Source organism: Coloeus monedula (genome assembly GCF_965178545.1).
Source record: "Coloeus monedula genome assembly, chromosome: 3".
In the NCBI taxonomy this organism is placed as follows: Eukaryota; Metazoa; Chordata; class Aves; order Passeriformes; family Corvidae; genus Coloeus; species Coloeus monedula.
In genome coordinates, this window is record NC_138783.1 from 28,801,775 (window position 1) to 28,816,736 (window position 14,962).

The window sequence follows — 14,962 nt, forward strand, 5'->3', positions numbered from 1 at the left end:
GCGGGGAGGGCGGGCGGCGCTTGGGCCGCGGCCAAGGTCTGGGTCTCGGTCTGGCTCCGGGTCTGGGTCCGGGTCTGGGTCTAGGTCTAAGCCTGGGTCTGAGTCTAACTCTGCTTCCTGGCTTTGGGTCTGGGCCCTGGGTACTGGCTGTGGCTTTCACCTTGACCTCAGTCGTGGCCCCGGCCACAGCCCCGTCCCTGGTCTTGGCCCCAACCTTCGCCTCACCTTCAGCTCAGGGCGCTGCTTGAGCTTCCCCAGCTCTGCCAGGTCCCGCTGGCTCACAGAGGACAGAACCCCTGTGCTTGGCTCATGTGGCCTGAAGGGATCTGCTTCCCACACCAGCGTTAAGGCAGCGCCTGTGCTTTGCCCTGCACCTGTGACACCCGACTCTGTGTGCCACAGTGGCAGGCACAGTAGCAGTGGTGCCCAGCAACAGGGCAGGGAGCAGTGGCCATAAACTAAACTACAAGAAGTTCCACCTTCACGAGTAAGAGCTGCTTTACCTTGAGGGTGGCAGAGCACTGAACAGGCTGGCCAGGGAGGCTGTGGAGTCTCCCTCTCTGGAGACATTCAAAACATGGTGGATGCATTCCTGTGTCACTTGCTCTAGGTGACCCTGTCTTGGCAGGGGGCTTGGACTGGATGACTGGAGGTTCCTTCCAACCCTAACGATTCTGGGATTCTGTGACTCTCTAGTCATTCAGCAGCTGGGTCCACACAGAATCCTCGTAATAGATAGCCTTCTCTTAGGTGTGTCCCTTTATGCAGCTGTCTATGAGTGCACCCCAAGTTCTCCTCAGCTGAAGTTTCAGGTGCAATGGATGTGATCCTCTTCCTTTGTTTGTGCTACCATTTCCCTGCTGGATCACTTGTTTGGACAAACTCAGAGGAAGGGGCAAACACAGACTCGCACAAATGTTCACATAAAAAGAGACCTCTGGAGTTCTCCGATCCAAACTGCAGCTCACAAGCAGGACTCAAAGCTGGAGCCATTTGCTCGGGGCATTGCCTGGGTAATTGCTGTACATTTTCATGGTTGGAGAGCTCCCAGCCTTCCTGGGCTCCTGAACCAGTGCTGAATCATCCTCTTTATCCTGGTCCATCCTCCTTATCACCACTCTTAAAGTAGCAGCACCACCACCTATTAGATCCTATTTCTTGTCAAATCTGACTGGGAGAGGGACTGACAGGCAGCATGGCCACACAGACCTCATTTACTTAGGAGACCAGGCTGAAGACCTTGCCTGTCCCTGCCCTTCTCTTTTCCAGGCTAAACAAATCCAGATTTCTCGGTATCAAAGCTCTAGTCACCTATCCACTGGGCCCTCTCCAGTTGGGTCACACCTCTCTTGTTCTGGGGAATAAGGAAGTGTGTGAAGAAGGGGAGATCCTGGCCTTCTACTCCGAAAGTCCTCCAGAGGCAGTGTAAGGTGCAGAGTGGCAGGCCAGGATATGTAGCAAGGGTTTAAAAACCCTCCTGGATAGCTGACTCAATCAGGTTAGACTTTACAAACAGCTTACTGTATTTGTCCACCCTAACTAGTGGACAAATTTGCCAATTTTTTTGCAAAGTACAAGGATTGGCTTTTCAAGGAGTATCTATCTCTTATTTTCATGTTAAATTGTGTGTTTATGGTGTTTAGGCCACTTTCCTAAGTAAATGAGTTCTACATGAGCATGACAACTGTCTGTCCCTCCTCAAGTCATGTTTGACAAGAAATGATCCACTTAATTCTGTAATTTACTGTTGTTGGAGAAGAGTTTCAGAAGCAGCATCTGTTCCTGAGATTGCCTAACAATTTCCATTGCAAGATTATTTCCAGTTGTTTGAAATGTTGCTATATTTGACCTGTTTAGATTAAATGCCTGATAGCCACTGGAGCCAGAGCACAGTAGCTCTGAGAGTGTTTGGAGACTCAGATCATGATGAGTGTACCAGTATTTTTCAGTAGTATTATTATTTTAATACTCAGGGCAGTGTTATGCTTGAGAGGAGTGGGTGTAGCCAAAAATCTTGGTTTACTGTCCTTTAGATATACCATGATTTTGTAACATTACATGGGTATTAGTGTGAAACTTGAGGTTCACATGAGCTCGGTGTGGCAAGATGGGAATGCAGTTGCTGAAGCTTCTGCAAATCCATTTCCATTGACTGTGTTCCAGTGGCTCATGCAGCTTTCCCACATGCCACGGCTGCGCAAGAGCCCAGATGCTTCTTCAAGAGCTCCTGCAGGACTTCCCTTCCAGGACCATTTCTTGTATGCTGAGGAACTGAAACAGGAAAGTTGTGCCCTGCTGTGCCTCTTCTCCCAGGCAGGCATAGGAGCCTATCCTGATTGAAATGGCCATGGGAGAGAAGCTGGCTACTTGGGGAAACGTATCTGGGCAGTGGGCTTCAGGCTGAACACTGATGGGGAGGAGGAAAATACTGGAAAAGCCGGAGTCAGAATAAAATTAAATATGACAGGAGCCTGCTGCTGTCCATAACCATGTCAAGGGAAAAGCACAGAGAGGGTGGGGAGAGAAATAACCATTAGCAAGAGATGGAGTATAGAGGGAGAAGAGAGACTGCTCGGAATAACAGGCAGAGAAAGACATGAAAATAAATTTTCATTAGAGGGGTGAATAGGTGGCCTTGGAGCCAGTGGGGGAAAAAGCCACAAATGGGTGAATGACAAACCAGAGAGACAGAGAAAATGGGATTTGGTGGATGTTGGAGGTGGGAAGGGAACAGTGTACTTGAAATCATGTCACCTTTTCAGTGTAAAGGTTACTGAACAAATCAATTGTAGAATCACTGGGGCTGAAAAAAGCCTCTAAGAACATCGACTCCAACAATTAACCCAGCACTGCCAGGTTCACTGCTAAACCATCTCCCCAAGCACCACATCTACGCATTTTCTGAACACTTCCAAGGATGGTGATCCCACCATTTCCCTGGGCAGCCTGTTCCAGTGCTCGACCACTCTTTCGGAGAAGAAATTTCTCCTAATATCCAACCTAAACCTTGGCAGCTCGAGGCCATCTTCTCTCGTCCTGTGCGATGTCAGACCCCGTTTCTCAGGCACCGCCGGCTCCGTTCCCTCACTCCCGCTCCGCGAAGCGGGGCAGCTGCAGTTCGCGGCCCCCGGACGCGCCGTGCCGGGCCCAGGAGGGGTCACCCACGGCGGGTCAGGGACTCATCCCCGATAGCCATTCTGGGGCCGGGCGGGGGGGCACTCCCGGGGCCGGGACTCCACGGGGCCCGCCGGTCTCTGCTGCCGCCTCTCGGTGCCGCCGGGACTGAGCCGGCGGGTTCTCCTGCGGCGGCAATGTCGCCACCGCAGTTTCCAGCCAGGTGGTTTAGAGGCTGAGAGAACTGGCTGCTCAGCCTGAAAAAGAGAAAGGTCCTTCCTAATCATAGCACCTTGCAGTGCCTAAAGGGGCTACAGGAGAGCTGGAGGGGGACTTCTTACAAGGGCAAGTAGTGATAGGACAAGGTAGAATGGCCTTAACCTGAAGAAAAGTAGGTTTACAATGGATATTAGGAGAAAATCCTTTACAGTGAGGGTGGCAAGGCACTGGCACAGGTTGCCCAGAGAAGCTGCGGATACCCCATCCCTGGAAGTGTTCAAGGACAGGTTGGATGGGGCTCTGAGCCCCCATGGTTCAGTGGAAGATGTCCCTGCCTGTACCAAGGGGGGTGGAATGAGGTGACCTTTAAGGTCCCCTCCAACCCAAACCATTCCATAATTCAGTAAAAGGAAGCCCAAGTATTTAGGAATATTTTACTGTAATGGATGAAATACCCAAGGGTGTAGGGGAAGGAAGTCAGAAGGCAGAAGGCACCTCAGTGTGGTACAGTGCACTGAGCAGAGTATTCCCAAGTCCCAGGTTTTACTGGGAGACAGTGGAAGCTTTGCAATGAGACTCAGTGAAGGAGGGAATAAAAGAGGTGAACAGACTCCGGTGCAAATGCCCCTGGTACAGTTTGCAGAGGTGGAAATCAGTGAATTGTACTGAACGGTTCTGAACCAGAACACACCTGCACTGCCAGATTTTCCTGGGTTTTATCACAGGCTCCCAATTTAATGACTGGCAGCAAAACTGGCCTGGGTCATGAGAGGGAGGTGGGAAGTGCAGTGTGCAAGAAACCCACAGAATCCTCTTATTGGGAGAATGGGAAACAGGCAAATTACTGCCAAGGTCTTGGTAGATTGAGGATATTTTACTTCTTATATCCTTATACCCTGCTACTTGTATTCCCTCGATTCACTTAGTTAATGTTGTTTTCTCTTTTGATGTTTATGCCCTTTTTTTTAATGCACTGACTCAGTGTTTCCAGATGGAGATGTGTGTGGCTTTTCTTAAGAACTTGGGAAAAGCTTTTTTTTCCCAACTTCCTGAGGGAAGACAAGCCAGTCAAGCCTGTTTTAAATGGTAATTTTATGAGACCTGGAACACCACTGCGCTTCGTAACATCTGGCAGACAGGTTACAGCTACACAACTCTGAGTCATTTTAAGAAAATGGTTGTCTTATGCAATTTGGGAAAAGTAGTATGTGGTCATGTAATTTAGGAATTTTAGAGAATGTGTGTGCCTCTGAGCAGAATTATATTGCATTGGTGAATTTAATGTTATCACTTATTAACCTTAATAGCATGATTTTGCCTCTTTTAAATTGTTATCTGACATAGTTGCAGTGAGTTGTGAAATATAGTACCTAACTGTTTCATCTTAAGAGTTGAAAAGACAATACAGATTTAAGAAAATGCAATCAAATGTTGTATTTGTATTCAGTGTATATACATATCAATATTACCAGTCTTCTGCATAGTTATCATTATGCAGATATGTGACCAGATAAAATGCAGCTACTTCTTTATTTAATTATCTTCAGCAATCTTTTTCTTAATTAAGAGAAATTAATTGATTATTAATAAATTTTCCATAATTAATTTCTAAAGAATTATTAATATTCATACATACAGTCATCTACTACTGCTATAGACGAGTTGAATCAGGTTTATATGAAAATATAGAATTCCCTTACAATAAAATGACATGCATAATATATCAGTTCACACTAATTTTATTTCCACCATGCCCATTTCAAAATATGATTGTGGCTTGAAGAGTCACTGGCAGGGTTTTTACATTGCACAGCTCAGAGGAGAAAACATCTCCCTGTGATTTGTTGTGTATCTTTCATCACTGTTTTCCTGGTTCTCAAAATTCCAGTTCAAAACATCATGCTGTGCTCCCAAGAGACATCAGAAGTGAGATGACACTCTGTTTTCTTTCTCTTTCTGTTCTCATTTTGACAGAGAAAACAGACTAGGCATGTTCTTCAAGCAAAGGCTTTATCCTGACTACAATGAAGTCAGTTATGAGTCATCTGGAGGTGTTTCTCTCCCTTGACAATATAAAGGACTCTTTCAGATGGGCTTTGCTAATGCACTTTGCCTATGGCCTGTTGAAACTTGAAGCACGTTTTTTCCTGTCTAAAACAAGCTCTGGAGTCTGCTGTGCTGGCTGTAAAGGGTAGAGGCTTTGGAGTTTTAGATTTTCATTTACAGTCCAGTCCCAGTGCAGCTGTTTCGTGAGGAGGAGGGGGTTTCTAGAGTATCAGTGACAGATATTTCACCTTGTATTTTGGTCTTGGCTAGTGGGCACTGGCTGGGCTAAGGGTCCTATCTGGTATAAGTCTTTGAACTCCTTTCTTCGAGGGTCTTAGATCTATCTTGCTCCAGGGCTAAGTCTGGTGAATATGAACATGATGAATATGCTCTTTCTTACATGAAGCTCACTTGGTAAATAAAAGCACAGTTATGTGTTCCCAGCCTTAAATGTGTCCCCATACTGAACCCAGCAAAGCCATGTACTCCTACTCCTGCTGGTAGCCTCTCAGAGAGGCACAACATTGAATAAGCCACTTTTTTTCATTTATTTTTCCCCTGAAAAAGGGTCTCTGAAGCATCTGATGAGGAGCAGTAACAGCAGCCCTCTGGCCATCAGGTTGCAGTAAGCCTGAACTCCACCAAAGTGATCTTTGGACATGATGATCAAACAGGGTTTTCTGTGCAGAAGCATTGGACTCTCCTTTTTCTACATCCTTTGGATGTTGCTTCCAACTTTTAAAAGGGAGGGGAAAGAAGAGGAGAGGGAAGGCAGCTGGAAACTCTATTCCCCTCCCTTTTCCCCAAAGTCATCTGATTTCCCGAAAATACAACCAGACCAGTGCGCTCCCCACAGCAACTCCAGCCAACGGAATTGTGCAACTCTTTCTGGGAATTCCCCTTCCTGCCGAGAGCTTTCAAAGCCAGCATCCCACAGATAGAGGGTGCTGCGATATTGCGAATTAGAGCTCCTTTCCCCAGACCTCAGCTTTGGGTGCGTTTGGAGGAGGGTGTTCACGGGAAGAAAAAGAGAAAGAAAGAAAGAAAACCGAAGGGGAGAGAGAAGAAAACCAGACGTGAGCTATGGAGAGAAGGTAAATATTGCAGGCATTAGAAATGAGAAAGGAGGATATTCCCTAGCGTCGTTGTCTGACAGCTAGAAGAGTCAGGACAAGCTGCTCCCAAACCCCAGGGTCTGAGCGTGATTTTTGAGGCTCTGGGAAGAATGGATTGTTTACCTGTGGGGGACGTGTTCTCTGTCTTAATTTGCTGTGCACCAGGTTTTTTATGACTGATGGTCATAAGAGGAGAGTGTGAGCACTGGTGAGTACCAAGACAGAGATTTTGTCCGTAGGGATCTTAGCCTTCCTTCTTGATGCTTGGGTTTGCTCTGTGCAGGAAGGGACAGAGATATGAACTTGCTTTTCAGGCAAAATCTTGATCTAGTCTCCCCAAGCTGGGATTTTATGATCTTTGACCTGCTTTGCAGACATGCAGACACACAGGCAACAGTAACCAATCACAGCTTTTTGTCCCAGATTGTAATTCCAAAGTCGAGTTCCTGAAGGTTTTCAGAAAGGAAGAACTGCTTTTTCCAGATGTGGTGAGTTATTAAATCTCAAGGTTTATTATTAATTGTGTTCTATAAATCATGTAAGGCTGTACTGATTTTCAAACCTGAAAATAGCCCAACTAGCCTCCAGAACAGGGCAACGAGGAGGGAAGAGCACTTACAATCCCTGTGGCCAGCTCCTGCAGCTTTACCACCTCTTACAGAGATTGAGAGAAGCAGAGAGCACGACTGAGGTTGTACTTCTGTGTGAACAGCTACAGGAGAAAGGCAAGCCCCACACAGCCACAGCACTGGTCCTTAAAACTCCAGAGTCAGGAGCTCTGCTGCATGCTACATGCAGCCAAAGTCCAGCTTGTTCACTGGGGACTGTGCACAAATGGAAATGGAGAGCCCTCCTGTAATGTCATCTTCCCTTCCCTTTTCTCAGGTTCCTTATCTTCTTCTGTCTCCCCGTTTGGGCTGACGCGGCCTCCATGTATGGAGAGATCTTGTCACCCAATTACCCTCAGGGGTATCCCAATGATGTGAACAAAACTTGGGAAATCCAGGTCCCTTCGGGGTATGGTATTCACCTTTATTTCACGCATCTGGATCTTGAACCATCGCAGGACTGCGAATATGACTTTGTGAAGGTACTGTCCATGTCCTCGAGTGAGGAAAGCTCAAGAAGACAGGTTAGAGCACAGGACAACAAAGCTGTGCACAAAGCTCAGGGCTGGAAGAGGAGTTAGGCGCAGCCTTCCTGTTCTGAGCTCCAAGAAGTCCAGATGACTGGGTGTATCTCCACTAGCAGTCATGAAATCAATTCAAGTTTGCTTTATAATCATGTGAGCATTGTCTGCTGAGTGTCCCATTTATGCCCCCCATCCCATGTTTCTCCAATGTTCTTAGGAAAAGTCTTCTTAGCCATCACAGACACCCCATTATTGCAAGGCATATTCCTAGACATTGAAGTGTAGGTGTAAAATTACCATTTTCTTAGGGCAATAGTTGTCTGTGCCTCAAATCATCTGGAATTAATTGATGAGTGGATGAAAATAGATGATTTATTGCAAGCAGAAACTGATTGGAGGGGATGGAGGTTAAAAACAATCTGTCTGTGTAGGGATAGTGGCCACTCAGATAAAGTGCTGTGGTCCGTTGCACCACAGTTTTTTATGATCTATGCACCACAGATTTCTTAAAACTAGCCTTGCTCCAAGTTGTCCCACAAGGCACAAAAGATCAAGCACTTCCACACAAACAGACAGAAACAAGACCATCCTATCGTGCCATAGCTCTGTGGGAAAAGGGGCAGTAAGGTCAACTGCAGCACCAGTACACCTTCAATGAGGACCAAGGTGGGACAGAACGATGAGTGTGCTCTGTAATAACCTGTGTCCTTTTGCTACAAACCAATCAGCCTGTTAGGCTGCTCTGTGGACTGTCATGGTTGGTTTTGCTGCTTTGAAACACAGTGTTGTATTTTTGTGTACAACTGGGCCTGAAGAAAGGATGTTAACAGCAAACTGTGTGGATTAATTTGTATCTGAGAAATTAAGACAAGTATTTCACAGTTGGGAAGTCAGTAGGAATGAACACTCCTCATGTCTCTTATGAATATAATGAAACTGGTTGTCCAGGGGCTCCATTCAGCTGCACCTTAGCACCTAAAAGCTGAAAGACTCAAGTGTTGGTAATTCCACATGTTGCAGTAGCGAGGTGAGGCGTCTGAATTCTTCTGCAGATCCTGTCTGGTGGCTATGTTGAAGGTGTGCTTTGCGGGCAGAAGAAACCTCGTGCCCCTGGCTCCCGGATTGTGGAGGAATTTAATGTCCCTTACAACACCCTCACTATGACATTCCAATCAGACTTTTCCAATGAGGAGCGTTTCACTGGTTTTGCTGCCTACTACATTGCTGTGGGTAAGGTTAAAACAGCCTCCTCTGAATCTCTGTAGTGTCCAGGCTGGGAGGAAAGCTGACAGAAGGGTTTTCCATACAAAAATGCCTTATTTAAAGAAATCCCAGCAGACAGAACTGCATTCCAGTATGGCCAGTATAAATAATGTCGTAGAGATACCTTTTCCTTATTGTCCACTAGTGTTTGCTTCACTTTTTGCTGCCCTCAGGGCCCTCTCCTAATTTGGCTGATTCATCTTTTCACACTTGCAGACTTGGATGAGTGTATGGATTTTGTGGATGAACCTTGCAGTCATTACTGTAATAATTATATTGGAGGTTACTTCTGTAGCTGTCCACCAGATTATTTCCTCTATGAAGATAACAAAACATGTGGAGGTAAGAGATGTGCGTGAGCTGTGGTCAACAGCAAGAGTTAGTTTAGGCCAAGTGAGATATTGCACTTGGAAGGCCTTATCAACCTTCTCAGCCATTTGTGAGAGGTATATTTTGGGGGAAAAAGCCCATCCCAGTGCAAATCTGAACTGCAGTAGACTGTGGTTTGGGGAATTTCTATTAAAATATTCTTAACAATTTTATTTTTATTTCTGTGTCAAGAGAATTAAGAAACTACTAAAAGACATTCTTTAAAGACTGCAATGAAAACCCTTGTTCGCATACTGCTATCCGTGAATCTTTAAATCTCTGGCAAAACAGGGGAGTTCCATACAGACACAAAAATCACCAAGGGCTTGCTTGGCGTGAATCAAAAAGCTGCAAGATCACAAAAAAATGCATGTTGAAAGGAGTATATTATGAGGACCTGAGCATGACAAAGGGAAGCCTAAATCACAGGTGGAGGGTAAAAAGGAGTTAAAGTCCTTGGCTAACTGGATAGAGACTGGCCCTGGCTTCAGTTTCTTGGGAAGATGCGATGTTGTGACATGGTTATTGCAGGTAGCTGGGCAGACTGGGGATGTGGAGGAAGAGGGAGAGCTTGTCAGCTGCACACATGGACCATTTCCTTTCTGAATCCTACTCATGTTCCTTACTTAATCCTAGTGAACTGCAGTGGAAATGTCTTCACTGAGCCAACAGGGGAGATTTCCAGCCCCAACTATCCCAACCAGTACCCAGAGAACTCTCGGTGTGACTACCGAGTGGCTCTGAGCCCAGGCTACTTCGTGGTGCTGACCATACACAGCAGGGACTTCGATGTGGAACCAGCCGACTCCAGCGGGACCTGCCATGACAGCTTAACAGTAGGTGTGCAGCTTAGGAGTCAGGGTGCTCTGAATCTCCCATCAATCTCCTCATATTCCAAAGATTTTGGGACTGCTTAACTTTATTTTCAATTATGTTGCCTTTTGAAATTTGTGGGAATACATTTGAGTATGTATATATGGAGTGTGTATTTTAACAGCTCTCTCAATACATTTGGCATTTCTCATTTGTTCTTGGTATTTTCACAGATTGTCTCTGGAAAACAGCGTTTCGGTCCCTATTGTGGCAACAAATTCCCAGGTCCTCCTGAAATCAAAACCAGGAACAACATTCTTGACATAATCTTCCAGACAGACCAAGGCACACAACACAAAGGCTGGAAAATACGCTACTATGGGGACCGTGAGTAAATGCTTGGAAATGTGTTCATTCTGCTGCTGAGTTAGGGATAGGGCTTTTCCCAGGTCACATTCGTGGCACACCAGCATGTTAACATGTTCACAGCTGTTGGTATTGAGTAAGAGTATGCCCTCTTACTAGGGGAAAAAAATCACTGGGGAGAAAGAAGTTGGGAGCTGGAAGGAGAATAAATCTTGAACCAGTTGCTCACTCATTTCCACCTATCTTTTCAAAGCTGTAACCTGTCCCATGAGCATTATCCCCAACTCTGTTCTTGACCCAAAGAAGGACAGGTATATCTTAAAGGACATTGTGAAGGTGACCTGCGTGGAAGGCTACGAAATTGTGAGGGTAAGTGAAATAAAAAAGCATATGTCCCCTCAGGCCCGCTCAGCAACATCTTGAGGCCATTCCCTTCAGGTGTCCTGAGTACTGTTGGGAACTCAAAGTTTTCAACACAGCAGTAGTAAGAGGAAACCTCTTCCAGCAACTGCAGTATTTTGAGGCCCTTCCACTGGAGCACGTGTCAGATGTATTTCTTGTCCAAAGACTTACATGGATCATGTGTTCTTTTTCCTAGCAACGAGATAGCATCACGAGTTTTCTCTCCGGCTGTCAGGAGAATGGTGAATGGAGCAACTCCCATTTGAGATGTGTTCGTAAGTGACCTGTGTCTGTATTGTGGGAAGGGAACTGGAATGGAGTGTTTAGGCTCTAGATCCACTATATCTCCAGATTAGGAGGATGCTAAAAGACTGGGATGTGAGCATGCTGAAGGGACAGAGAAAGTGAGCCCCCATGAGTGTACAGGGATTAGAGAAGCTGAGTGGTTCACTGTCATACAGAATAATCACATTGTTGAGTGAGGGTGTCCCTTTGATTATATTTGATCCTTTTTGTTGTTTCTCTACAGCTGTGAACTGTGGTGATCCCCCTCCTGTTAAGAATGCCCAAGCCTTGTATGTCTCCGAGCTGCACGAGCCTCTGTACACGGCTGCTGTCCGGTATCAGTGTGAGGCACCCTACTACACCCTAGAAAACAAAGGAGATGGTGAGCATTGTCTCTGCTACACACTCATATTCCTTTGGTTAAAGGCCTAAGAAATGGTTCTGGCACTGTCATGGGGCCATAAGGTCATAAAACTGGTGTGGGATTGCAGGCAGTAGTTTTGTGTTGCCTCTGTGTTTAATACACTCTAACAATGCTTGGGCTGTTGACCTTAAATGCATTAGCAAGCCCTCTCTCCCTTTGCCTTTGTGAGTGAACCATGGAGGTTTTTGCCACATGTAGCACAGAGTTCTGGTGGAAAAGCAAAGGACTCAAGAAACCTGTTAGATGAGGTCTCTCCAAAAAAGGAATAGAAGCACCCTGGTAGGGAGGTAGCAGCAATGTTTACCAAGCTGTTCTTACTTTGGAAAGGAGAAGGTTGGTATATCATATACAGTAGTGTTATTTACCCTGTGTTCATCTTGATTGTATCCCTATGGAACTCTTTTTCTCTTGTGTTTTCCAAGTGATATATCGGTGCTCAGCCAGTGGAGAATGGGTCAATGAAGAGATGGGAACAAAGCTACCAAAATGTGTCCCAGGTACTACCAAAAACTGTATGTGCATGCAGCGTATGAAGAACACTGCTTCTTTTGTCTCTGTATTTTTTCTTTTCTTAACTTCCAGCTGATAGGGAGAATTAAAAAACCTGTGTACTGTTCAGTTTACCCTCTTGGAGGAGGCAACATGACTTGGCCTAGTTGTACATGATACCTGTTCACCCCTTCAAAGCCCCAGATCCTCATTGGCAAAGAACAAGATCCAGGTGGAGGAGACTCAACTCTCTTAAGGGTTCAGTCCCAGCTCAGACAGTGACTTGGACTATACAAGTACACAGTGGAAAAGGCAAATTGTAAGATAAAGCTGAGGGAATTCACTGCCTGAGAGGAGGCTAGAAAGAATATGGAGCCATATTCTTCTCAGTGGGACACAGCAATAAAAGGCAATGACAGGCTCAAGTTGCAACAAAGGAAATTCTGATTGTATTTAAGGAAAAATGCTCCCCCAGAGCACTGGAACTGCTGTCCAGAGAGGTTGGCTAATCATGACCCTGGAAGATGAGCTGTCAAAGCCCCTGGATAACCTGGCTTTGGAATTAGGAGGGCAAGGGGGAGAGCAGTTAGGGAGGAACAGGTTGAACTAGAGGCACTGAGAGGTACCTTCCAGCCTAAATCTTCCTATGATTATGTGAAATTCTTTAACAAATTCTGCTTCATGCAAGTTAGAAGCTATCTGCTGTCTGCAGTTTCTTAATCTCTGATTTTCTGACTAAGGATTCAACGTAAACAAGGCAATGTGGTAAGAAATCAATTTCCTAGCTATGTCAGAATGACCTGCCTTATTTATGTCCTTTGCATTAACATTCTGCGAAATGTTACCGAACATTTTGCTCAGAAAGGATGGAGCATCTCTGCACCCAGAAGATCCTCAGATAAGATCTCCCACTGCTTAAGATTTTGCGTACTAATAAAATGGAGAGGAAAAATGGTAAAACATCAGTGACAAACCTGAACTCTTAACCTGAGACTATCTGGAGTTCACAGAAGAAAAAATTAAAATTTAAAGAGCAGTGTCATATTTCTAAGAAATCAAACAAGTATTTTTTCAAAGACAATCCCTTCACCTAAAGAGCATAATTCAGCAAAGGGAAAATGCCAACTAGAAGGCAATTAAATTGTGAGCTTTGACATACCTAACACTGTCAGGGTGAGAACTGCTTTCCAGAAAAGTGAATTCGAGAATGAGCATTTTCAGTCTAAATTGAGCGTTGATAGTAGTTTTGCTAGAATTTTCTTTGCTTTCTCTGTAAATACTAATTGCAAGCTCTGTGGCATAAAATAGAAACGTGGTTACTCAGATTCAAAAATTATTTAGAGGACACAGGAAGGAGGGGACTATGGGCTTTTTACCAGTACCAAAGAAGCCTCTGTTTGTAACTGCTAATTCTCCCATCTGGTTCCTCTTTTTTTCTTTTCTTTCTAGTCTGTGGGGTGCCTAGTAATCCCATCCGAGACACAGGAAGGATTTTTGGAGGCACCCGTGCAGAAAAGGGCAACTTTCCCTGGCAGGTGTATTTCAATGACCCCAGAGCAAGCGGTGTGCTCATCTCTGACAGATGGGTGATGACTGCAGCTCACGTGCTGGACGGATATGACAAGCCCACCATGTATGCTGGGGTAATCGATGTTCGTAGGGAATCTCTGAAGTGGGAAGCCGAAAAGCTGATCCCAGAAGCTTCATTCATCCATCCTGGTTGGAAGGAGGAGCCCACAGAAACCAGGATTGATTTTGATAATGATATTGCATTACTGAAGCTGAGGGATCCCGTGAAGATGGGTCCAAACATCTCACCCATCTGTCTTCCTGGTAAATCACCTGAATATGAGCTGCAAGAAGGGACTCTGGGCTACATTGCTGGATGGGGCCGGAGAGAGAGAGGAAGACTCCCTGCTGATCTTTGGAAGGCCCAGATTCCCGTGGTGAACATGGACAAGTGCCGATCTGTGAAACCAGAGGGCTACGATGATTCCATCGTTTACATATTCACCGACAATATGATCTGTGCTGGTGGTGGCAAGGACAGCTGTCAGGGGGATAGTGGTGGAGCCTATGCCATCCAGGATCCTCTGAATGCCACCCGGTACTATGTCGCAGGGCTGATCTCCTGGGGGCCAAAATGTGGCACCTTTGGTCTTTACACCAAGGTGGTGCGTTACTTGGACTGGATTAGAGAGACCATGAGCAAGCATGAGGATGAGGAAGCTTTGCAGAAATAGCTGTTTCTCCCTTCAGCACAGTCACCCTTTCTAAATGTGATGGCTGCATGTTTGGGCTGGCTATGACCCTGTTCCCTCTGTGTATATAATGGGCAATATATAACAAAATATAACTCATTGTGTCTATGCTGAGTGGAGAGTCAGGAGTATGGATCCGTTTCTCCCACTATCATCATGTCTGGGAAGGGAAACTCTCTTTCTTCCACTCATAGTAGCGTAAAAGGAAGACATTATTCTGAGTAGAGAGACTCCTTACTTTCATTTTTTTCTATTCTGAGTTTTCCCACTTGGAGAAGAAATAGCTGTGCCCCATTGAAACCTGACAGGGAGATTTCAGTGAAGAAAACAGAGAATAATTGTTGGTTGCCAGGGAAGGTTCAGAGCCTGGTTTCTGATTTATGTATTTCCCATACTGTTCAGAATATCTAACAGCATTAAAGAATGTCCAAACTGCCTTTTGTGCAATGTGCTATTGTGTCTGTAAAGCCTTTCTCTCTGGACCTAGTTCTCCTTGAAACTCCCTAAATCAAGTATCTAATCAAATTCTGACCCTGCCAGCTTTTGTCAAGCTGGAACCTGTAGTACCTCACCTCTCTACCTAAGGGTCTTTATAAAGTTCTTCTGAGAAGAGATGGTTCCATCTCACTGCTCAACCATTACCAGCAATGAGGATTTCACACTT

At 45.4% G+C, this 14,962-nt stretch overlaps 1 protein-coding gene across 1 annotated transcript; it reads left to right on the forward strand.

The window, feature by feature from the left end:
* The first annotated feature begins 6,336 nt into the window (after positions 1-6,336).
* C1S (complement C1s) lies at positions 6,337-14,721 on the forward strand. Its single transcript, XM_082277429.1, has 12 exons — positions 6,337-6,473; positions 6,918-6,982; positions 7,380-7,584; positions 8,679-8,856; positions 9,106-9,231; positions 9,895-10,094; positions 10,305-10,458; positions 10,691-10,806; positions 11,036-11,114; positions 11,369-11,506; positions 11,971-12,045; positions 13,487-14,721. Exons 2-12 carry the CDS (start codon positions 6,978-6,980, stop codon positions 14,278-14,280), a joined length of 2,070 nt encoding a protein of 689 aa, XP_082133555.1. The 5' UTR covers positions 6,337-6,473; positions 6,918-6,977; the 3' UTR covers positions 14,281-14,721.
* Positions 14,722-14,962: the final 241 nt, after the last annotated feature.